We start from the raw sequence: 23,694 nt of genomic DNA, 5'->3' as shown, positions 1-23,694 counted from the left end.
CTGGGCCCGTGAGCCACAACGGCTGAGCCTGCCCGTCTGGAGCCTGTGCTCCGCAACAAGAGAGGCCGCGATGGTAAGAGGCCTGCGCACTGCGATGAAGAGTGGCCCCCGCTTGCCACAACTAGAGAAGGCCCTAGCACAGAAACGAAGACCCAACACAGCAAAAATAAATAAATAAATAAATAAATAAATAAATTAAAAAAAAAAAAATGCTAGATATTTCAATCAGCCAAAAGGGATGACTTAATACAGGAAAAAGGAAAACTACTTGACTCAAGAATCAAAATGATTTAAAGATGTACGTTGGGAAGCTTGCTCCCGGTTACCTGGCCTATCCCGTTCCCTGCATGTCTACCCCACCCACCCCCACATAGCCTTTATTAGTGATTCTTTATGCAAATAGGCAAACATATTATGGCAAAGGGACTTTTGAATTATTAGAGGAAGTCGCTGGTGATCAATGAGAGTGCAGTTTAGAGGAGACAAGAGGGCAGAAGCTGCATCACAGTGCTAAGGAATAAAGAAGGGAGGGGAACAAATGTGTTGAATACAGGAGCCCCAGACACTGAGCTAGGATGTCGGCATCTATGTCACCTGCCTTTGCTCCTCACTCTACACCTGCGGGTCATGAGCCATATTTCACAGGTAAGAAGACCCAAGTGCCAAAAGATTAAGTAATCGCCCAAGTCACACAGCTAGTAACATCAATGCCAGTTGGTGAAGAGGCGGCCAGAAAGAGCTTTCCGTGTTAAGGAGGTAACAGCAAGTGAAGGTGTTTCTATAGTGGCAGAGGTCCGTGCGTTAAAAAAAAAAAAAAAAAGGAGAAGGGAGGCAGAACTGGACAGATTCGAGATAAAATAATTGAAAGAGCAAGATCCTTTCCTGAATGAAGAGATTGGAGACAGAAACTCCTGTTGGAGGAGGAAAAGTAACAGCAAAGTGCAGCAGAGCCAGGAGAGAGGCTGGAAGACTGAGGAGACAGTAGAGTTTGCAGTAGTCACCATGGAAAGGAAGGAGAGTAAACTCATCACAGCACAGCGATGACAGCCCTGGAAGTTGCAGGAAGTAGTCATCTTCTTTCCAGAATTGTCTGCCCTCATCCCCAGAAGCAATCCTCTGCAGCTCCAGAAGGGAGGTAGAAGACGTGGGTGATAAGCCCAGGTAGCTGATGGGCTTCTCTGATGGCCACAGTATTCTGGGATTGGTGCTGCGGTCCATTCTGACAATTCTGAAGCCCAGGTGGAGCCATGAAGGATCTATGGCATGAGGACACTGAAGGATGTGAGAGGCTGGGGGAAGAGGAACGGCAACGTCAGGATCTAACTTGTGTCTTGGCGACTGTGGACCTTGTTTCCCTTTGTGCGCTAGGCTCCTTTGGGAGCCATTCACCAAGCGAACACTTACTGAGCACCTACACTACGTTAGGTCCTGTGCGGGATCCACCTGCCAGGGACACGGGGGACCAAGGCAGGCATGATCTCCACCCGCACCGAGTTTGCCATTGATGGGAAAGGCCAACAACACTGAACTCTGGTGAGAGTTATGAGAGACCTATATGAAATCCCAGAGGTGGGGAGGGAGAACACTTACAGGGGTGGTCCATGAGTTTTTGAGTAAATAGTGAAAAAATTAAAGCAGGAATGGAAAGGTGACAGGAAAAGAAGTTATTGTCAAAGACAAGATCTTGGAAGTCTTGAGATCTAATCAGCAGCTTTTAATATTCCTGAAGTATTATGGTTACTGGGCAAGGGGCCATTCACCTCAGCAAACAAGCTGAGAATTCAAAATGGACCTCCCTTCATAGGGAGACACTCAGAAACAGGTAATTTCAAAGCAGTATAGGACCTACTGCAGCACAAAGGAAAGAGTACCTTTGAATCTGGTAAGAACCAGGAGCCTGGAGCCTATCCCCCTGCACTTAACTTCTAGCTCTTGCCCTTCTACATGAGCAATCTCAAGACACTCAACCTACCCATGCCTTCGCTTTGTCATCTGCAAAATGGGGATCATAATAATGGCGAACATTTACTGAGCACTTACTCTGCATTGGAGAGTAGTATATTATTTCATTTAATAGTACCTTAACAACTCAGGATCCTCACATGGATGTAATGAGGACCCCATGTGTAAAGCACTCAGGACAGTGCCTGATACCTAGTGAAACTTACATAAACGTTAGTGGTTTTATTATTAGTGGCCAACCAGAGGGAAGAGTGGGACCATCTGGGCCTTACGTAAGACGCAGTGACAGAGAGAGGTGTTCCAGGACGGGGGAATGCCTTCACCCAGCCAGTGGTGTGACCCGGCACGGTGTGTGCTGGGAACTACACAGCGTAATGGCTCAGAGTCAGAATCTGAAGTCGGGCGGCTCCATTTATTAGCTGGGTGACCGTGAGCAAGTCATCAGCGTCTATGAGTCTCAGTTCCAGCGCTTGCTGAAATCCATTTTTACTGCACTTTCGCGCAAGGGGCTCACTTGGCCCTCAATAAATGCCGATTTCCCTTGGGCATCTTCCTTTCTCCTCAGAACCGCGCTGGGGGCCAGGCAGGCGGTAGAAGCGTGGGAGGGATTAGGCAACAATAATAATAGTAAACACAGAGGGCTTTCTAAGTGAACCAGGCATCGATCTGATAATACCGAATCCTCACAGGAATCTTAAAGGCGGGTCTTAATGTACCTTTTTTCAGATGGGGAGACTGAGACGCACAGCTGCTGAGTAACTTATGAAGCGCAAATCACGTTTCTGGTAAACCAAGAGAAACTCCTTAACCCTCAGCAGCCAACCGCCGAAACCGAACAACCTTGAGGACTCGGGTCTCCCGGAACCCCGGGGGCGGGACCAAGCGGAGGATGTTCCGCTCCCGGACTTCCGCTTCCGTCCTCGGTGTCCCGGTCCGGCTTCAGCGGGGTTGCGTGTTCGGGATGGCGGCGGGGGGCGACGGTGGCGGGCGGGAGGCGGCCTGCGAGCACGACAGCTACCGCTCGCCGCTTGCCTCCCGTTATGCCAGCCCGGAGATGTGCTTCGTGTTTAGCGACAGGTACAAATTCCGGACCTGGCGGCAGCTCTGGCTGTGGCTGGCGGAAGCCGAGCAGGTAAAGTGCTCCGGGCCTGGAGGCGGGCCCGGCCCCGCAAGTGCCGGGTTGGGTGCCGAGCGCCGGCTGAGCCTCCGGGGGCAGCCTCCCCGCTATTCCAGAGGAGCTGAGGCCCCAGGAAGCCCAGGGCAGGAGACCCGGCAGCCGCCACCTGTTGCCTCACGTGTTTTAATCGTTGAGGGTTTGAGGCGCACAAGGGGTTGGCGAGAAGTGCAGTTACCCGTTTCAGGGAGTAAGTCTTGGCGGTTCCTGCAAGAGTACATAGGCGAGCGCTCGTTCCGTGCCGTTGTGCTCGTTTCTGTACACGTCTTTCCCCCGTTAACCCGTAAAGACTTTGCAAGCTAGGTGGTGGTTTTCCCACATGGTAGGGAAGAAGATCAAGCCTCGATGATACCCAGCGCGTTATTTGCTCCTAACCATTGATTGATAGCGGAACCCGGGTGTGTACGCGTGTCCCGTGCAGAGCCTGACTGAGCGCTCAGCCACCTCGCCCTCCACAGTGCCTCAGTGTTGTCTTGAGACCGGACTGTCACTACAAAATCCATGTTTCCTGGGCCACCGTCTCCGCTTCACTCTGCTGCCGTCTGCCTCTGGGGAGGGAGAATCAGGGTTATTAGATGAGACGTATGGGTTCTCTTATAAGACCTGCATGTAGACCTATTTAGCCCAACGATTTCAGAAATAGCTACAGACGGGCCTTTGCAGAGGAGCTGAAGGAAACTGAAGGTGATCCACAGAGCTGTAAAGTTTCAGAGGAAAATGCCACAACAAGCAAGATGGCAGTACCCAAATGACATTTAGTAAACCTGGAAACAATCTTGAGTACGTGCCTAGGTCCGAGGTACACGGTCCCCAAACAGGAAACTTTCTTCCTAGATTTTACCCCCTTCCTATCACTATGGTCAAGAAAATAAAGTAGTACATATCACTAGCAGACAGAATACTCTGTAATGGCCTATACGGAAAAGAATCTAAAAAAGAGCAGATATATGTATATGTATAACTGATTCACTTTGGTGTACACCTGAAACTAGCACAACATTGTAAATCAACTATACTCCAATTTTTAAAAAAAAGTAGTAGCAGACATTGCTACAGTGCCTGCTATGTGTGTGCGCGGCAGTTTGAAGATTAAAAATTAATAGTTTACTAATCCTCAAAGCAATTATTTACAATAAATAAGTTATTCCTGTTTTACAGAGGATAGAATGGAGGCACAGAGATTTCATAAACTGTGGGCTCAGATAACAATAATAGTAGACAAGAACATGAAGTGTGTTGTGGTTTGTCATGTACTAGCATGTACTCTATTTTCTGTTTTACTTGGTACTCCATGTAGATAAGGGTGGTGGCACCCTTAAGATTTTGCCACTCAGCATAGCTAGTAAAAGCTTCAAGCTGGGATTGAAATGTAGAGTCTGAATATGTGTCCTTTCCTCTGCCCAGTCTATATATACATTGCCTGAAATGCATATAATTTTGATACCTCCTGAGTTTGGATTATCTATTAGCTAGGTTGTCAAAATTAACAACATAAATTACATCATAATTCAGTAGTTAAAAAAAAAAAAACTTGAGCGATGAGAGATTAGGAGAAGTGCTGAAAATTAGGAGTAGGGAGTGAATTTTGAGAAGACGCATTGCTTGGGGATAGGAAGCATTTTGACCACGCTGCCCCCTGCTGCTTTGCTTTGGGAGGAGCCCTGAGATGTCACGTCTGATGACTAAAAATCCAAGGCAGCTTGGCCAGATGTGGCTAGTGTGACTGAGGAATTGAATTTTTACTTTTCTTTTTTTTTTTGGCTGGGCTGACCAGGGATTGAACCTGTGTCCCCTACAGTGGGAGCTCTGACTCAACCACTGGACTGCCAGGGAAGTCCTGAGTTTTTACTTTTAAATTTTTACTAGTTTAAATGTAAATAGCCACATCTGACTAGTAGCTACCATCTTGGACAAGGTAGGTCTTAAGATGTGAGCCCCTTCCCAGGGCCAGGCCTTGGGGCTTTCAAGTGAGGTTTGGATAAATTTCACCAATGTACATATTCAGTACTTGGCTCCACGGTTCTGAGCTGCCTGTGGGTTGCCAGCTATTTTTTTGTCGGCCTGATTTTTTCAGTGATGGATGAACATAAGATATTGATGTGTTTATTTTCTCATTTGTATCTCCCGGAATTGCTTGCTTCTTTTTTTTTTTTAATTTATTTATTTTTATTTTTGGCTGCATTGGGTCTTTGTTGCTGCGCGCAGGCTTTCTCTAGTTGTGACGAGCGAGGGCTACTCTTTGTTGTGCACGGGCTCTAGGCACATGAGCTTCAGTAGTTGTGGCACTCAGGCTCAGTAGTTGTGGCTCACAGGCTCTAGAGCACAGGCTCAGTAGTTGTGGCGCACGGGCTTAGTTGTTCCGCGGCATGTGGGATCTTCCTGGACTAGGGCTCAAACCTGTGTTCCCTGCATTGGCAGGCTGATTCTTAACTGCTGCGCCACCAGGGAAGCCCTGGAATTGCTTTCAGTGGCACTGAATTTTCTGCACATAATTTGTTGGCAAAGATACTAATAGCATTCCTAATTTTGGTTTCTCTGGCTAAGTCCATCTAGATCAAATGTAAAGCTGTGGCCTGGATCCTACACTTTGGGCACTTAAGTGCCAAGCACTGAAGAGTAAGCAATAAGTACCACGGAAAGCTCTCCTCTCAGAGAGTATATACATTCTAGAGGGGAGAGACAGGCTAATAGATTTGTAAAAATGTCATGTGGTGATAAGTGCTCTAAGTAAAACCAGGCTAGGGCTTCCCTGGTGGTGCAGTAGTTAAGAATCCACCTGCAAATGCAGGGGACATGGGTTCAAGCCCTGGTCCGGGCAGATCCCACATGCCGTGGAGCAACTAAGCCCATGCGCCACAACTACTGAGCCTGCGCTCTAGAGCCCACGAGCCACAACTACTGATCCCATGTGCCACAACTACTGAAGCCCATGCGCCTAGAGTCTGTGCTCCACAACAAAGAGTAGCCCCCACTTGCCACAACTAGAGAAAGCCCACGTGCAGCAGCGAAGACCCAACGCAGCCAAAAATAAATTAATTAAATAAATTTAAAAAAAAAAACAGGCTAAAGGGATAGATAGAGAGTGCACAGAAGAAGGGTGTTTCACATGGAAGTCGGGAAAGACCCCTCTGAGGAGATGGCGTTTGAGCCCAGAGACCAGACCTGTGAGGGAGTGAGCAGAGACATAGGGGCAGAGGGAACAAAAATCAGGATTGCATTGTTTTATATATTGGAGTTCCCTTAGAATATAATTTACCATGATTCATTTAGAAAGTTGTTCCTCCTCCCCATGTCCTTTTAGTTTAGTTGCCTCAATTTTAGTTTAAGAATTGGAAGGTAGGGCATAAATGCTAGCATGAACCAATTTTTTTTCAGTGTCACTTCAATTCAAATAATTGTGCCACAAGAAGTTATTTTATTCTATTTTGCCTGTTCTGCAGACATTGGGTTTACCTATCACAGATGAACAAATCCAGGAGATGAAATCAAACCTGGACAACGTCGACTTCAAGATGGCAGCTGAGGAAGAGAAGCAGTTACGACATGATGTGATGGCTCATGTGCACACGTTTGCCCGCTGCTGCCCCAAAGCTGCTGGCATTATTCATCTTGGTGCCACCTCCTGCTATGTTGGAGACAATACAGTAGGAGCCCATGATGTTTTGTTTCCACTTAGACTCAATGTTTATAATGCATTTATAAATTTTCTTTGATTTTGTCCATTTTAGGAAGCGACTCCATAGATCTTAGGACCTCAGTGCTCAGGAATTTTCTGCTTTTGGTATCCTTCCAATCTAAACTGTAAGCCCCTAATGACCTCCATAAACTGAGACGTATAGATACTGCCTACGCATTGGTATGCTGGACGTAAGCTGAGATCTTAGCATTTTAGTGGCCAAAGTAGTTTTCCAAAGGAATTTTCTTTCCAAAGTCCTTTTTTACTCTTTGCCAAGACTTCTGAAACAAAGAAATAATTACATTATAATTCTTAAATCCTTTAATTAGCCAAAGTGTCTCATAGTCAAACATGAGAAAGTAACAGCAAGCATTTTCCTAAGTTTACTAGGTGCCCAGCACTATTCTGAGCACTTTCTATGTATTACTTCATTTCTTCTTCACAAAAGGCATAAGAGATAGATTCTGTTATCTCCATTTTTAAATAGCTTTATTGAGGTATAATTTAATACCATAAGTTTACCCATTTTAAAGGTACAGTTCAGTGAGCTTTAGTAAATTTATGCAATCATTCAGCCTCACCACACTCCAGTTTTCAAGCATACCCCTCACGCCAAGAAGTTCTCTTTTGCTTGTTTTACAGTCAGTCTCCACTCGTGCTTCCAGTTTCAAACAACCACTGACCTGCTTTCTGTGTCTATAGTTGTGCCTTTTCTCGAAATTTCATATAAATGGATTCAGCATATGTAGTCTTTGGCTTTGGCTTTATTTTCCCCATTGCCACAGATGAGGAGGTGTAGAAGTTGAAGAACTTGCTCTAGGTTTTGCAACTGGAAAGGATTCAGGCCTGGGTAGAGTGGCTCCAAAGCTCTGCCCTTATTGCAGGGCACCCGTGGGACTAGAAGTTAGAATCCAGATACACTTGCAGTTCAGAAAGAAGCCGTAATTTCTAAGTTGCCCCAAGTAACATTTTTTGTCTAATGTGGTACGTAATTAAAGCCATCAATGTGTAATTGGTGAATCAGATAGTGGGAGAACAACAGTCCTCTAACTTGGAGTATCCTTTTAAAATTACCCAGCATGTAGTTGGGCTCAACAATTACTGTCTCATAAACATGTGTTGGAGTTGCCTGCAACACTTACATCTCCTAACCCCCCAGGAACAGCTTTAAATTTCCTAAACCTAGATCTTGTAGTTCATGACTTTTTTTTGTTAGCAATGATTGACATGGAAAAAAGGGAGCGGAAACTAATGAGATGTGCCTTATGGATTTTTTTTTTTTTTTTTAACCCCTATGGATTCTTCTCAGAAACTCAAACACTAATCTTCGGGAAGGTATAAACCCTGTTGACCCAGACATCTTTGCTGTATTCACGATGGGGCTTACCCCTTATCATTTTCCCGTTACATTAGATACCACATAAATAGGTTTATAAGTATAAAGCCTTTGTGCTTATAGATTCCAGTAGTACTGCTCTCTAAGTTGGTGTGCTTTTAAAACAGTAATCAGAAGAGAATTTCTGTTAGCCTCTTCTGGCTTGCACAGTGTGTTGCTGAAAGTGAGATAGGCAGCTAGGTTAGAAACCCAGTTGTGATGGCCAAAAAGTGTTATGTCTTAATGTTGTTTGGGCAAAGCTGATTAATGTAAGATCACTGCATTTCCCTTGCAGGACTTGATTATTCTTAGAAATGCATTTGACCTGCTTTTGCCAAAGGTAAGAAGTTGACAGAAGTTTCTCACCAGTCCTAAGATTCCCTGTGACAGGAGATGGGCACCACAGTGTAAAGCAGCACAATGTAAATCTAAATAAGTTACTGTTTACTCAGGTGAATGATCCTAGATCTAATCTGTAGAACTAATTATCTCTTCTTGCGTTAAATCACTATATAAGTTAATGCTTTTTAAAGCGTAGCCTTTTAAGTGAAGGAAGTGTAACCAGCAGCACGTGGCTGGAATATGTGGGTCAGATTTATGATTTCGTCCTGTTTTTCTTCATGAACGTGCCAGTGGTGTTAAAACTGTGCAGAAATAATTCGTGACATTTTAGGTAGTCAACTCAGTTTTTGAATGTTGGTTGGTATGAACTCTTCAAGGCACTTTAAGAGACAAAGATGAAAAAATATGGCCTCTGCCTTCCGTGAGCTGGAGGTGTAATTGTATATGAAACTGTCTCCAAGTTTAGTTCCTGTTTATGCAAGTGCTCAGCCTGAATTCACTCTTTCTCACACATGGTCTTCCTTGCAGCTTGCCAGGGTGATATCTCGGCTTGCCGACTTTGCCAAGGAACGAGCTGATCTTCCCACCTTAGGTTTCACACATTTCCAGTAAGTGAGAGGGTTACCTCTTGGGAATTGGGCTTGTTTATGTGCATCCAGCTTCCATTTACTCCTTCAGTTCTCCCTTCTCCATGGTAACCTGGAGGTGAGAAGTCTCAAAACATAAGCACTTGGGGTGCCTGTGAGGAATGAACCTTATACCTACCTTAAAAGCTATACTGCTTAGAGAGTAAATCTAGTGGTTCATTTCACTGGAAAATATGTATACAAAAAGTATTCTTTTTTTTTCCCTTAATTTAATAATCTGACACTTCTGGTATCTCCTTTGCCTACAGGGAGATCTTTTAGGGGCAAGGAGGAGGTTGGAGAGCAGATCCTGTTTAGGTCACAGGGCCTGATCCCTCCTTTCCCACTCCAGGAATCCGATGCTGGTTAGTAGAGTCAGCCCAGATGGTTTTGCAGGTCAGGACAGTAGACAACTAGTTGGGGTAACTATGAAGGACCAGAGTTTTAGATGGGTACCTTCCTGCGGCGTGAGCAGGAGGGAAGGAGGGTCTCTCCCAGTTTAGGCCCCAGGAAGGGGGAGCCTCTGATTGCTCCCTTCTTGGATCAGTTTCCACTCTGCCTCTCAAGAAGGTATTCTTGATTCAGTGATTCCATTCTTGAGAATTTAACCCAAGTCATCCAAATTATGGGAAAAGCTATATGTACAAAGATCTTTGTTAAAATATTGTTTATGATGGTAAGCATTGGAAACAATCTAAATGTCCAAGAATAAGAGAATAATTAAATAAGGTATAGAATGTAGTATATCCACAGGTTGGAATAATACACAGCCAGCAAAATGGTGCTGGTAAGACTAATAAGACATGGGAATGCAGTTAGGTTAATGTTGTGGGGAAAAGACAGCATATAAATTTTACGAAGATTAGAAGGAAGTACACCAAGATGTATATACTGATTACTCTGGTTTATGAGACAATAGGGTAACTAAAATTTTTTCCATACTATATTCTTTATTTTTTGAATATGCACGTATTTTTATGATTACTGAATAGAACCCTGTTTTAAAGCGAATGATGTCATTTTTGAAATGCTGGTAGCAGGTTTCAAGTGATGATATTTGAGTAGTGGTGTATTAGCATCTGCCTTTTGTTTAATTTATTTCTTTATTTTATTTTTGGCTGCGTGGGGTCTTCGTTGCTGCGTGCAGGCTTTCTAGTTGCGGCGAGCGGAGGCTACTCTTCATTGTGGTGCCCAGGCTTCTCATTGCGGTGGCTTCTCTTGTTGCGGAGCACGGGCTCTAGGCGCGCAGGCTTCAGTAGTTGTGGCTTGCGGGGGCTCTAGAGCGCAGGCTCAGTAGTTGTGGCGCACGGGCTTAGTTGCTCTGCAGCATGTGGGATCTGCCCGGACCAGGGCTCACACCTGCGCCCCCTGCGTTGGCAGGCGGATTCTTAACCACTGTGCCACCAGGGAAGCCCTGCCTTATGTTTTAATGGGGTGTTGCTATGGCAACAAGGGTATCATCCCCTGTAACTTAGGAAAGCCTACTGAGTTTAATCTTCCTTAAAATTAGAGCCTTCTTTATTAGTAGCAGAAACCAGAAGGATTTGTTTCTGTGAAGGAGTCAGTGCTCAGTGTGTATGGCTGGGCCATGACAAATGTTGCGTTCTGTGCTGGCTCCATACACACCTAGCGTCACCTGTGCTGCAGCTTCTCTTCTCCTGCATCTGTTGGAGAGTGCTCAGGGAATGCAGGCATTCCAGTATTCCTCTGGGGATGGTTTAATGAGAGGTACCTGCTGCCACAGTTATCAGCCGTTAGAAACTCAGAAAATGGTATTGATGTGTAGATATGACCTCAGAATGGGTGAGTCCCTGCAATTGAAAAGAAACAGCTTTATTGAGATATAACTGACATACCATAAAATTCACCCATTTGAAGTATACAGTTCAGTGGTTTTTTGTATATTTACAGAGCTCATGCAGTCCTTACTGGTATATAATTTCAGAATATTTCCATCAACCCCCCCCAGAAGACCTGTACCCATTAGCATTCCCTTCCATTCCCCCATTCCCTAGCTCCTGGCAACCACAAATCTGTTTTCTGTCTATGGATTTGCCTCTTTTAGACACTTCGTTTAAGTCGAATCATATAATACTCATCTTCTTGTGACTGGCTTCTTTTCACTTACCATAGTGTTTTCAGTGTTCATCCATGTAGCATGTGTCAGTACTTAATTTATTTTTACATTATCTACTCACCAGTTGCTGGACATTTGGCTTGTTTCCACTCTGTTGCTATTATGTATAATGCTCCTATGAATAGGTCCGTGCAAATGTATTTTTTTCTTTGCTTGTACCAATAATCCAGTAGCAGAAGTTAACAAGGAAAACTACCATAAGATTGGTTTGGGAATATGTGTTCTAACCTTTGATGTGTATGCTGTAGACATTCCTAGCAGGGTGCCTTGATGTCACCAGCTGTCAGTATCATTAGCCTAATAGAAGAGAAATTCCATATGGAGTAGGCTAGGTCATCTAGTAGAACTCTGACTTTATTGCAGTTTACTCATAATTATGTTTTATGTTGTAAACAGACCTGCAATAGATTGATTTAGACCTCAGACTGAAGACAAAGCCATTAGCTATTATGTTAGAGTCCTCTGGTTGTGTGTGTTTTGGGGTTATTCGCCACAGTTTGGCTGGCTCTTCATTGGATCTTTTTTTTTTTTTTTTTTGGCTGTGTTGGGTCTTCGTTGCTGCATGTGGGCTTTCTCTAGTTGCAGCAAGCAGGGGCTACTCTTCGTTGCGATGCACGGGCTTCTCATTGCGGTGGCTTCTCTCTCTGTGGAGCATGGGCTGTAGGCCTGCGGGCTTCAGTAGTTGCGGTGCATGGGCTCAGTAGTTGTGGCTTGTGAGCTCTAGAGCCCAGGCTCAGTAGTTGTGACACACAGGCTTAGTTGCTCCGTGGCGTGTGGGATCCTCCCGGACCAGGGCTCGAACCCATGTCCCCTACATTGGCAGGCGGAGTCTTAACCACTGCGCCACCAGGGAAGTCCCTGTTCGTTGGATCTGGACTCTTTACAGAGCCCTTTCTTTACTGTCAGTCTAGAGTTACAGTCTCCAGTATCGTCATCCTTGTTTTTTTTTTTTTTTTTTTTTTTGCGGTACCCAGGCCTCTCACTGTTGTGGCCTCTCCTGCTGTGGAGCATAGGCTCCGGACACGCAGGCTCAGCGGCCATGGCTCACGGGCCCAGCCACTCCGCAGCATGTAGGATCTTCCCGGGCCGGGGCACGAACCCGTGTCCCCGCATCAGCAGGCGGACTCTCAGCCACTGCGCCACCAGGGAAGCCCCTTGTTTTATTTTTTGATAGCATTTTAAAAATGAACAATTATCTTGTTTACTTGTTTACATGACAATATGAGCTCCACTTGTCTGTTTTGTTCTTTGTTGTATTTCCAATACCAAGAACACATTAGATGCTTGGCAAATGTTTGTTATGTGTATATTTCTTGCCAAGGCCTGGGGACAAACAAAACAGACATTGTCTCTGCCCTTATAGTGCCTCTTGATGGTGAAGAAAGAACTATGCTAGTAGCCCTTTAGTTTTCTAACCTTTGAATATTTATAAATGACATTGAATTTGCTTAACTTATTTTTATTTATTTATTTATTTATTTTGCGGTACGCGGGCCTCTCACTGTTGTAGCCTCTCCCGTTGCAGAGCACAGGCTCCGGACACGCAGGCTCAGCAGCCATGGCTCACGGGCCCAGCCGCTCCGCGGCATGTGGGATCTTCCCGGACCGGGGCAAGAACCCGTGTCCCCTGCATCGGCAGGCGGACTCTCAACCACTGCGCCACCAGGGAAGCCCCGCTTAACTTATTTGCTTAAACTTTTTAGCTCTTGTTTTGTCTTCACTGGTTTCTCTGTCTCTTACTTTAATTCTTGCCCTTCCCAGAGGTAGCAGTGATTATTAGAAGAAGCAGTGAAGGTTTTATTAAATAAGTCACTGGTTTGAGACCTCTCTGTGTTCTCTTTGGGTTTTTTTCAGGCCTGCTCAGCTGACCACAGTTGGGAAACGTTGCTGTCTTTGGATTCAAGATCTTTGCATGGATCTCCAGAACTTGAAGCGTGTCCGAGATGACCTGCGCTTCCGAGGAGTGAAGGGCACCACTGGCACCCAGGCCAGCTTCCTGCAGCTCTTCGAGGGAGATGACCAGAAGGTATTCTGAAAGTGACCTGGGTGATACAAACTCAACTGTAGGAGCACCAGAGACAAAGCTGACCTCCAGGATGGTAGGAGCGATTGAACCTGGAATGGGTGGAGTCTGGACTGGAAGCGGGTAGTGAAGGCCAAAACCTGGGCAGGATGACTTGTCAAGATATTCGCATACTAGACACACCTGAATTTCTATAGGGATGTCTTTTCTTTCCAAGGTAGAGCAGCTTGACAAGATGGTGACAGAAAAGGCAGGATTTAAGAGGTAGGTAAGTGGGAAAAGTGTTGGCCTCCTTGTTAAGTAATGAAAGATAGTATCCCTCTAGATTTGACCTTAAATTTTTTTTTGTTTTTGTTTTTTCTTTCTCTGTCCTTCCACCCATTTCCTTCCATCTCTAGCCTGGGTTTTATTCTTATAGTCTGGATTCTATTGTATTTCTTATAATTTATAAGAAAAAAGGGGACTTCCCTGGTGGCACAGTGGTTAAGAATCTGCCTGCGAATGCAGGGGCCACAGGTTCGAGCCCTGGTCCGGGAAGATCCCACATGCCACGGAGCAACTAAGCCCGTGCACCACAACTACTGAGCCTGCGCTCTAGAGCTCACGAGCCACAACTACTGAGCCCACATGCCACAACTACTGAAGCCTGCGCACCTAGAGCCCCCGCTCGCCTCAACTAGGGAAAGCCCGTGCACAGCAACCAAGACCCAACACAGCCATAAATAAATAAATAAATACATAAATTTCTTTAAAAAAAAAAAAAAAAGGAAGCTATTTAGTTCTGAGTTCAGTAGAATAGCCTTACCCATGTTGTTGCTGTTTTGCGTTTTACTGAGGACCTCCGATGGGTTGGTCTCGGTCTGGCTATTTGCATCGAGGGCTACAGGCTCCCCCATGGCTCCTTGTTTCAGGCACTTCATTGGACTGCAGCAGGACAGAGGCTCGCTGGACCGTGTTTCTTCCTCGGGTCTGGGCGGCTGTCTGGGTATCAGTAAAAAGGGTGGAAGAGCAGTTTGTTCCTGGAGCCACATGTCAGCGAGGTCCTGGGCTCAGTGTGACTTAGTGCTCCAGTGGCGCCAAGCTTTTGCTCAGTCTGTTTTTGCTCATTTGTTTGACACAGTCACATTTTGGAATATTTTCACGTGAGGCTCTTTTCAATTCATTACTAGGGCTTTCATCATCACAGGGCAGACCTATACACGAAAAATAGATATTGAGGTGCTGTCCGTGCTGGCCGGCTTGGGGGCATCGGTGCACAAGGTGAGTGGTGGTAGCAATGGGAGTGTTGGACGCCCCAGACAGACCCGCCCAGCCTCACTGCGACTTCACTGTGGCTTTTGAGAGATGTCAGACATCACTCATAGCAATTTGGGGCCTGTCAGTGAAGCCTCTTAAGTTAAGGTGTGTTAGAAGGAAGGACGAGTTTCCACGTTCTCATTAAGTTCATCTCGCCCTTGTCTGTCCGTGATAATCCTACACAGTGTTTCGCCAGAACATTCCCATGCTCCCCGAATGCCAGCTCTTCAGGAGCTGAGAGGAGTCCCCCTCGGGGAGGACATGCTGGGCTTCAGTTCGGTGGCCTCCCAAAGAGCTCACCTCCTCTGTCAGTCTAGTCCTTGCCCCAGACCCCACATACTGAGAGTGTGGGTGATGCCTGTGCCCCTGCTTTTCCCCAGATTTGTACTGACATACGACTCCTGGCGAGCCTCAAGGAGCTGGAGGAACCCTTTGAAAAACAGCAGATTGGTGAGTGTCGTGTGGAGACCTGGGAACACCGCGAGATGCCAGGAGGGCCGTGGGCGCGTGTAAGCAGTTCCGCCAGGAGCATGCTCGGCCGTCCACTGTCCCCTGAGGTCTTCCTGCCTTCTTCTCCTTTACACGGACAGGCTCAAGTGCAATGCCGTACAAGCGGAACCCTATGCGCTCAGAGCGGTGCTGCAGCCTGGCCCGTCACCTAATGACCCTTGTCATGGACCCGCTGCAGACAGCATCTGTGCAGTGGTTTGAACGCACACTGGATGATAGTGCCAACCGGTCAGTGGAATGGGGGTGTCACAGCAAGTTGTGGGAGGACCAAGAGGGGCCTGGAAGCAGCAGGACTTTATGAGCACCTCTGTATTCCTTCCTTGTCCCTGAGGAGCCTGGAGTCTAATAGGGAGCCAAGAACATAGAAGGAACAGTGTGATACGTGTTAGAATCAAAATATATACAGAGTAATCCTTGTGGGGGCAAAGCGGAGGGAGGGGTGGTGGAGGACTTGAGGGAAGCTTCACAGAGGTGACGCTTTAGATGTAAGAAATCTAGGCATTTTTTAACATTTGAGACAAGATTGGGAGCACATATAAAGGCACAGAGCAGGAGAAAGAACAGTTGGGGGAGTTACTAATAGTCGGGTAGCCCTGGAGAATGAAGTCTGTAGCAAGAGATGAGGTCGGACATGATCTTGGGTAGTAGCCAGTTCATGAAGGGCCTTCTAGGCCCTGAAAAGGGGTTTAGATGTTGCTCTTTCTTTTTTTTTTAAGTGTTTATTGAACTTGTTACAATATTGCTCTGGTTTTCTTTTATGTTTTTTGTGGGTTTATTTTTGGCCGGTAGGGTTGTGGGATCCCAGCACCCGCCCCCCACACCGCGACCGGGGATGGAACCCGCACCCCCCGCATTGAAGGCGAAGTCCTAACCGCTGGACCTCTAGGGGAGTCCCAAAGATACTGTTCTGAAGGCAGGGGGATGTCAGGTGTGGTGTCTTGACACAGCAACATCTTAATCAGTTATGAGATGGGTCAGGAGTAATTTGTAGTTACTAATAAGGTACCAGCATGCTCGTGATTTTCTGCTTTGTGTATATACTTGTTAATATTCAAAAGCAGATTCATTACTCTAGTTTGCTTGTATTCTGCTGGAATTTCTTGAGAGGAACTGATCAGAGTTAAAGCTAGGTCTCTGGGGTGTGTGCATAATCCAGGGTTTATGGGAATAAAACATGTGAACTCATTCGGAAGTCAGCCATTGACTGTTTTTCAGTAGGCTGTGACCTAATCAGATGTGCACACTAAAATACCCTGCACCAATTTGGAGAATCAGTTGTAAGGGGACAGGGAGCTGATCAGAACAAGTTAGGAGGCTACTTTAAAAATCCAAGTCCAGGGGCTTCCCTGGTGGCGCAGTGGTTAAGAATCCGCCTGCCAATGCAGGGGACACGGGTCTGAGCCCTGGTCTGGGAAAATTCCACATGCCGCGGAGCAACTAAGCCCGTGAGCCGCAACTACAGAGGCTGTGCTCTAGAGCCCGCGAGCCACAACTGCTGAAACCAACACAACTAGAGCCCGTGCTTCACAACAAGAGAAACCAACGCAATGAGAAGCCCGCACACTGCAACGAAGAGTAGCCCCTGCTCACTGCAACTAGAGAAAGCCTGCGCACAGCAACAAAGACCCAACTCAGCCAAAAATAAATAAATGAATTTATTAAAAAAAAAAAAAACAACGAATCCAGGTTCTTCCCTGGTGGTCCAGTGGTTAAAACTTCACCTTCCAATGCAGGGTGTGCGGGTTTGATCACTGGTCTGGGAGCTAAGATCCCACATGCCTCACGGCCAAAACACTGAAACAAAACAGAAGCAGTATTGTAACAAAGACTCTAAAGTCTTCAGTAAAGACTTTAAAAATGGTCCACATGAAATAAAAATCTTAAAAAAAAAAAAATCCCAGTACACACTGGCACAGTGGCCATGTAACTGGAGAGGATGTGGATATGAAATCGATGTCGGGTGGGCTGGCCTTGGCGGTTGACTGGAGTGAGTGTTAAGATGGTGACAGGGTGCTGGTGCCATTTCCTGAGTCAGGAGCTACAGGGAGAGGAGGCGCGGGGTGAGGTGGTGAGCAGCAGGCAGTGGAAAAGTGGCTGAATGTACTTCTGGGTCTGGGGAACCTACAGATCAGCCAGGTGGAGCTCTCCAAATGGGTATATGGTCTGGCGCTTGGGCAAGTGGTCTTAGTCAAGAGGTGGTAGATTTTTTTTTTTTTTTTTTTTTTTTTTTGTGGTACGTGGGCCTCTCACTGTTGTGGCCTCTCCTGTTGCGGAGCACAGGCTCCAGACACGCAGGCTCAGCGGCCATGGCTCACGGGCCCAGCCGCTCGGCGGCATGTGGGATCTTCCCAGAACTGGGCACGAACCTGTGTCCCCTGCATCAGCAGGTGGACTGTCAACCACTGCGCCACCAGGGAAACCCCAAGAGGTGGTACATTTGAGGGTCATTAGGATATTGGGGTAGTTGAAGGAAATTGTCCAAGTAGCACATCTGGCGTGAGAAATCAGTAGGGCAGCTTCTTAGGACACACCTTCCATTTCATGGAAATCGTTATTTGCTTGAAGTGATAACTGAACTGACTGTTTATTTTCTAGACGAATGTGTTTGGCCGAGGCATTTCTCACTGCAGATACGATACTGAATACGCTGCAGAACATTTCTGAAGGCTTGGTGGTGTACCCCAGAGTAAGAGGCCTCCGTGAAAAAGCACAGTATGAGGGGGGCGTTGGAATGTGGTGGAGTGAGCGGCCTTCTGCTCTGGAGTGAGCGTGTGGGAGGAGCTGGATGCTGGTCCAGTAGGAGCTCTTCCCAAGCAGAGCTCACTCTTCAGGTTGCGACATAAGCTCTAGGGAACCAGGTCTGTGGGATTCATAGACATGTTTATAGAAGAGGGAAAAAGAAGTGCTGCAATTTGGCTTAAAATTGTCCACCAGCCTGAGTCATCAGCTCTGCTGTGACTGGCAGAGTAGACTGCTCCATTGGTCTGTTTGTGAGTACCTGAGGCAGGTGGGTTTGTTTCCATGCTGTACTTGGCTCCCAAAGTCAGGCACTGAAATTGAGCAGACTTGAGGTTTTAGGAATCATTCTGATGAAGCAACTTTTAAAAGTTTACTCAAGTCAATATTCCTTTTTAAAATCAAAATAATACTCTGGATTATGAGAAAACTGAAAAATACGGTGTAGCATAAGACAGTCCATTCTACCCTCTTCATAGATATGGTAGTTCGTGTCCCTGCTGTGTATCTTCTTGGTCATAACTGATGTCCTACTGTGCGTATGACTTTGTAACGTGAGGCATCGTTCTTGGTGCTTCACTCATACAGGTAATTGAACGGCGCGTTCGGCAAGAGCTGCCTTTCATGGCCACAGAGAACATCATCATGGCCATGGTGAAAGCCGGAGGTAACCGCCAGGTTTGTAACCCCTTATGCTCCTGGGTAAACAAAGTACACCTTTAGTCCTGCTTTCTCCTCCCCAAAGAAGGATGGATGAAGATGTCTCTGTTATTACCTTCAGTCATGGTATTGGTGCAGACCAGTGACCATATGCTGCCGTAGAACAGGCTTATCTTTGGAGGGTGATGGTGGTGAACTCAGTTTATAAAAAAGTGAATTGCTTAATCACTTGTAGAAAAGGTCCACTTTCAGTGAAGAAATTAGGTCTGAATTTCCATAGGAAATGCTGGGAAGTGGGCAGGATATAAGGGCAGATGGTTCATGAAGCTTTGGAGGAGGCCTTTGCTGCAGCTGCCGTAGACATCATGGACCCTCACATGCCTGTTACTAGCAAGTCAACCATACTCCTTGTCCTCCCAGGATTGCCATGAGAAAATCAGGGTGCTCTCCCATCAGGCAGCTGCTGTGGTCAAGCAGGAAGGGGGTGACAATGACCTCATAGAGCGTATCCAGGCTGATGCCTACTTCAGTCCCATTCACTCCCAGTTGGACCGTTTACTGGATCCTTCTTCTTTCACCGGCCGTGCATCCCAGCAGGTAAACCTCAGAACACTTCTATGGTGCTGCAGTCTTCCCCACATGCCCTCTTTTTACACTGCTGGGCTACAGAGCCTGGAATATTATCTATTAATATAATGTTTCTGCTTCATGGGAGGTATGCTGAGAATGGGGCTAGTTAGAAAGAATTCAGAGTAGGTTCCTGGCTAAAATTTAAAGATTTGGTTGCTTTGAGCTGCCTTAAGTGTTTCTCCCAGTGGATTTCTCTGAATTCTCTTTTGGTCTGGAGCCGTGGTGTAATGGACAAAGATTGGGTTTTACTGTCAGGTAGATTTGGGTTCAGTCTTGACTTCCTACTTTTACTGGCTGGTAGGACAGAGATACATATCTCGGAGTGTGGACTGAAAGGCCTAGCTTGGTGCATAGTAAGTATTCAGTAAATGTTTGTCACTTTTCCTCTTGACCTTTTGGAGACTACGGGTTAATTCAAAAACATTTATCGAGTACAGACTAGGTGCTCAGATTGTGTTTGGGTGCTGTGTTTAATTCTGGTGCTTTAAAGATGAATAGATAATCCTTATCTTCAGGGAGCTCAAAACTTAATGGTGAAGGCTTAGAATACCAAACTGTACATGCAAGAATTGAGGGAAGCACATCTTTTTGGGGATCACAAAGGAGACAGCCCTAGATTAGAAGAAGTTAGGAAAGACTTCTTGGAAGACATGACATCTGAGCTGAATCTTAAGGACAGGTAGGAGTTACTTGTAGGGAACACCAGGGTGAGAGGAGATGGCAAATGCATGGATGTCCAGCATAAGAGAGTTGCCAGATTATCAGGTGCCCTGGAGGCAGTTAGGATTTAAAGTAGAAGACAGATGGGAGCTTATCATTTATATTCAAGTCACTCTGGTGTATTGGATTTGAAGGACTTAAACTGGAGGTCGGGAGACCAATAAGGTGGCTGCTACAGTGGGTAAGCAGTCGGTGACGAGGGCTTTGAGCCAAGGCCAGGGTACGTGCACACGGGGCACAGATTCGAGGGCTGTTTAAGATGTTAGTCACTTGGAAGCTGGTCGAATGGGGAGGAGGGAAGAAGCAGTGATGATTTTAGCTTGGGTAACGGGTGGAGAATGGTGAGACCAACTGAAAGGGCACAGCCAGGCTGGTTTGTGGGGAGGGGCAGCCTGGTGGGCCCGATGGGGTGAGCTGCCAGTGTCTAGGGAGAGATTTCTGACAGGGAGTTGAGAAAAATAGAAGCTCAGTGGTGGCATAAAAGTTTATCAAATAAGGTCTCAGTGTTATGAATTGACGTTGAAAAAAGGATTCTCAAAACTTAACGTGTTCTTTTGTCTTGCATTTGCTTTCTTCTTTGGCAGGTACGGAGATTCTTAGAAGAGGAGGTACATCCCCTGTTAAGGCCATATGAAAGTGTAATGAAGGTGAAGGCAGAATTATGTCTGTAGAGTTGGAAGAGAATTAAACAAAAAACTGTTGTTGACTTTGTTAACTTTTTTTTCCGAGTCATAAAAACTGTTACTCTAGTGCCTTATTTAATCTCAAGAATTGTTACCATAGGGACTTCCCTGGTGGTCCAGTGGTAAAGAATCTGCCTTACACTGCAGGGGACGTGGGTTCAATCCCTGGTCAGGGAACTAAGATCCCACATGCTGTGGGGGCACCTAAGCCCTCGAGCTCACATGCCTCAACTAGAGCCCAGGTGCCACAAACTACAGAGCCCATGCGCCCTAGAGCCTGTGCGTCACAACTAGAGAAGGGAAAACCTGCACGCCACAACTAGAGGGAAGCCCACGCGCCGCAATGAAAAATCCTACATGCCTCAGTGAGGATCCCGTGTGCCGCAACTTAGACCCGACACAGCCAAAAATAAATGAATGAAATAAATAAATCTTTAAAAAAAAAAAAAAGAGTTGTTACTGTAAATTAATACAGCACTTTTCTTTCCATGGTGCTTTCACATTTCTCAGGTGTGCAATGCAGAAATAAATTGCACTGTGGTTGGACTCTCTTTTTCACGGCAACACAAATTTTCGTAATAAATGTAGCTTATAGTTTGCACTCTGCTCTTTCAAGGCATATTTTCCAGCTAGTCTAGTCCTTTTTACACGTTCCCTTGATTGCAATTGCAAGATGGTGAACAAATTCCTGGTCCTCTCTTCTTTTTTTTTTGCGGAACGCGGACCTCTCACCGCTGCGGCCCCACCTGCTGCGGAGCACAGGCTCCAGACGCACAGGCCCAGCGGCCACGGCTCACGGGCCCAGCCGCTCCGCGGCATGTGGGACCCTCCCAGACGGGGGCACGAACCTGCGTCCCCCGCATTGCTAGGCGGACCCTCAACCACTGCGCCACCAGGGAAGCCCCAAAGCCAAATTCTAAGTACAGTTCAGGGTGGCAAGCAGGCGTGGACCGCCCGGAGCCACGTGATATTCTTCCAGGCACAGTTTGATTACTCTGTTAGTCCTCTCTTGTGAGCATCTGGAAGGGATGTTTGAAACTACTAGGTCTCGCACGAGGAATTAATCACTGGGCGCTGTTCAGACACGCCGTCTACTTCCTTCTCTAGTTCAGGCCTCTGGAGAGGAAGCAGCTACTATCAGGGCATCGTAATCTGAGAGCTTCTATAACATACCAGACACACGGGGGATATCGGATACCGTGGATTTTAGTTAATAAGTTTCCTCATAGAAAATAAATAGATGACAGTCTATTATTGTTCTGACAATTCTGATCTCTAGTGATTGGTGGTATGGCTGGTTTTTCTTCCTAGCCTTTTTGAGTTGGTGGGTTTGTGTGTCTTCTTTGCTCTTCCATTCTCTTGGTTTTATAATTATATACTTGTGATATACTCTCTTTTTTTTACCATCTTTATTGGAGTATAATTGCTTTACAGTGTTGTGTTAGTTTCTGCTGTATAACAAAGTGAATCAGCTATATGCATACGTATATCCCCATATCCCCTCCCTCTTGCGTCTCTCACCCCTCTAGGTAGTCACAAAGCACCAAGCTGATCTCCCTGTGCCATGCAGCTGCTTCCCACTAGCTACGTATTTTACATTTGGTAGTGTATATATGTCAATGTTACTCTCTCACTTCGTCCCAGCTTACCCTTCCCCCTCCCCGTGTCCTCAAGTCCATTCTCTATGTCTGCATCTTTATTCCTGTCCTGCCCCTAGGTTCATCAGAACCTTTTTTTTTTTTTTTTTTCCCATACGCGGGCCTCTCACTGTTGTGGCCTCTCCCGTTGCGGAGCACAGGTTCCGGACGCGCAGGCTCAGCGGCCATGGTTCACGGGCCCAGCCGCTCCGCGGCATGTGGGAACTTCCCGGACCGGGGCACGAACCTGTGTCCCCTGCATCGGCAGGCGGACTCTCAACCACTGCACCACCAGGGAAGCCCAGAACCATTTTTTTGTTAAGATCTCATACATATGGGTTAGCATATGGTATTTGTTTTTCTCTTTCTGACTCACTTCATTCTGTAGGACAGACTCTAGGTCCATCCACCTCACTACAGATAACTCAATTTCGTTTCTTTTTATGGCTGAGTAGTATTCCATGGTATATATGTGCCGCATCTTCTTTATCCATTCATCTGTCTATGGACACTTAGGTTGCTTTCATATCCTGGCTATTGTAAATAGTGCTGCAATGAACATTGTGGTACATGTCTCTTTTTGAATTATGGTTTTCTCAGGGAATATACCCAGTAGTGGGATTGCTGGGTCATATGGTAGTTCCATTTTTAGTTTTTTAAGGAACCTCCATACTGTTCTCCATAGTGGTTGTGTTGTGATATACTCTTAAGTGCAATTTTGTTATTTTAACATTTTAATTAAAGGCATTTGGGTGGGCTTCAGGTTCCTGAGAAGAGAGAACACTCATGGCATCTCAAAGATTAGACTGAATTCAGTTAACCAATGATGCAAGCCCCAGGATCTGAACCATCCAGAAATCAGGGTCTTGGCGGACTGTGGGACCACTGTCTTCTGTTCAGCTGCAGTCAGACACCTGGGCACTTACTGCCCTCTTTCCCTGGCTGATGGTAGATTTCGTTACAGTAACCAGGAGAGCCAGATATCCTTCAGTGGAAGCACAGAGGATAGGTGTCTCCAGAACAGTATGTAAATCCAGGGTCTGACATGAAGAAAGTATTCAGAAAATGTCATTTTCCTTTCCGAGCTCAGGAGTGTTCACCAACCTTCCTCTCTCCTTGCTGGTTAGTTGGGGAGCAGGCTGAGACTTCAGGACACTGCTGTTGGTTTGGTCTGCCTACCATGGGTGAGTGCATCCTGAACTTGAACCAACCAGGGAATTGGGAATGAGTCAACATAAAAAATGAATAGTAAAAAGTTTAAAAAAAAAAAAAAAAGGCTGGAAAGCTATATAGTGAAATAGTGAAATAGTGTGGTTTCTTGGATAATGAGTTTAAGGTGATTTTTTTCTTCTAGTTTTTTTTTTTTTTTTTTTTTTTTTTTGTGGTACGCGGGCCTCCCTCTGTTGTGGCCTCTCCCGTTGCGGAGCGCAGGCTCCAGACGCGCAGGCTCAGCGGCCATGGCTCACGGGCCCAGCCACTCCGCGGCATGTGGGATCTTCCCAGACCG

The 23,694-nt window shown here is 46.1% G+C and overlaps 1 protein-coding gene across 1 annotated transcript; it reads left to right on the top strand.

Annotated features, from left to right (window-relative positions):
• Nucleotides 1-2,871: 2,871 nt before the first annotated feature.
• On the top strand, nt 2,872-20,573 carry ADSL (adenylosuccinate lyase). Its single transcript, XM_081248110.1, has 13 exons — nt 2,872-3,094; nt 6,577-6,780; nt 8,483-8,527; nt 9,058-9,137; nt 13,147-13,318; nt 13,533-13,579; nt 14,485-14,575; nt 14,992-15,061; nt 15,202-15,349; nt 17,717-17,807; nt 18,446-18,535; nt 18,938-19,114; nt 20,452-20,573. Exons 1-13 carry the CDS (start codon nt 2,924-2,926, stop codon nt 20,536-20,538), a joined length of 1,473 nt encoding a protein of 490 aa, XP_081104236.1. The 5' UTR covers nt 2,872-2,923; the 3' UTR covers nt 20,539-20,573.
• The last annotated feature ends 3,121 nt before the right edge of the window (nt 20,574-23,694 follow it).

Source organism: Mesoplodon bidens (assembly GCF_964165515.1).
Source record: "Mesoplodon bidens genome assembly, chromosome: 11".
NCBI lineage: Eukaryota > Metazoa > Chordata > Mammalia > Artiodactyla > Ziphiidae > Mesoplodon > Mesoplodon bidens.
Note: the sequence above shows the minus strand (reverse complement) of the source record. Positions and strands in the feature narration are given on the sequence as shown.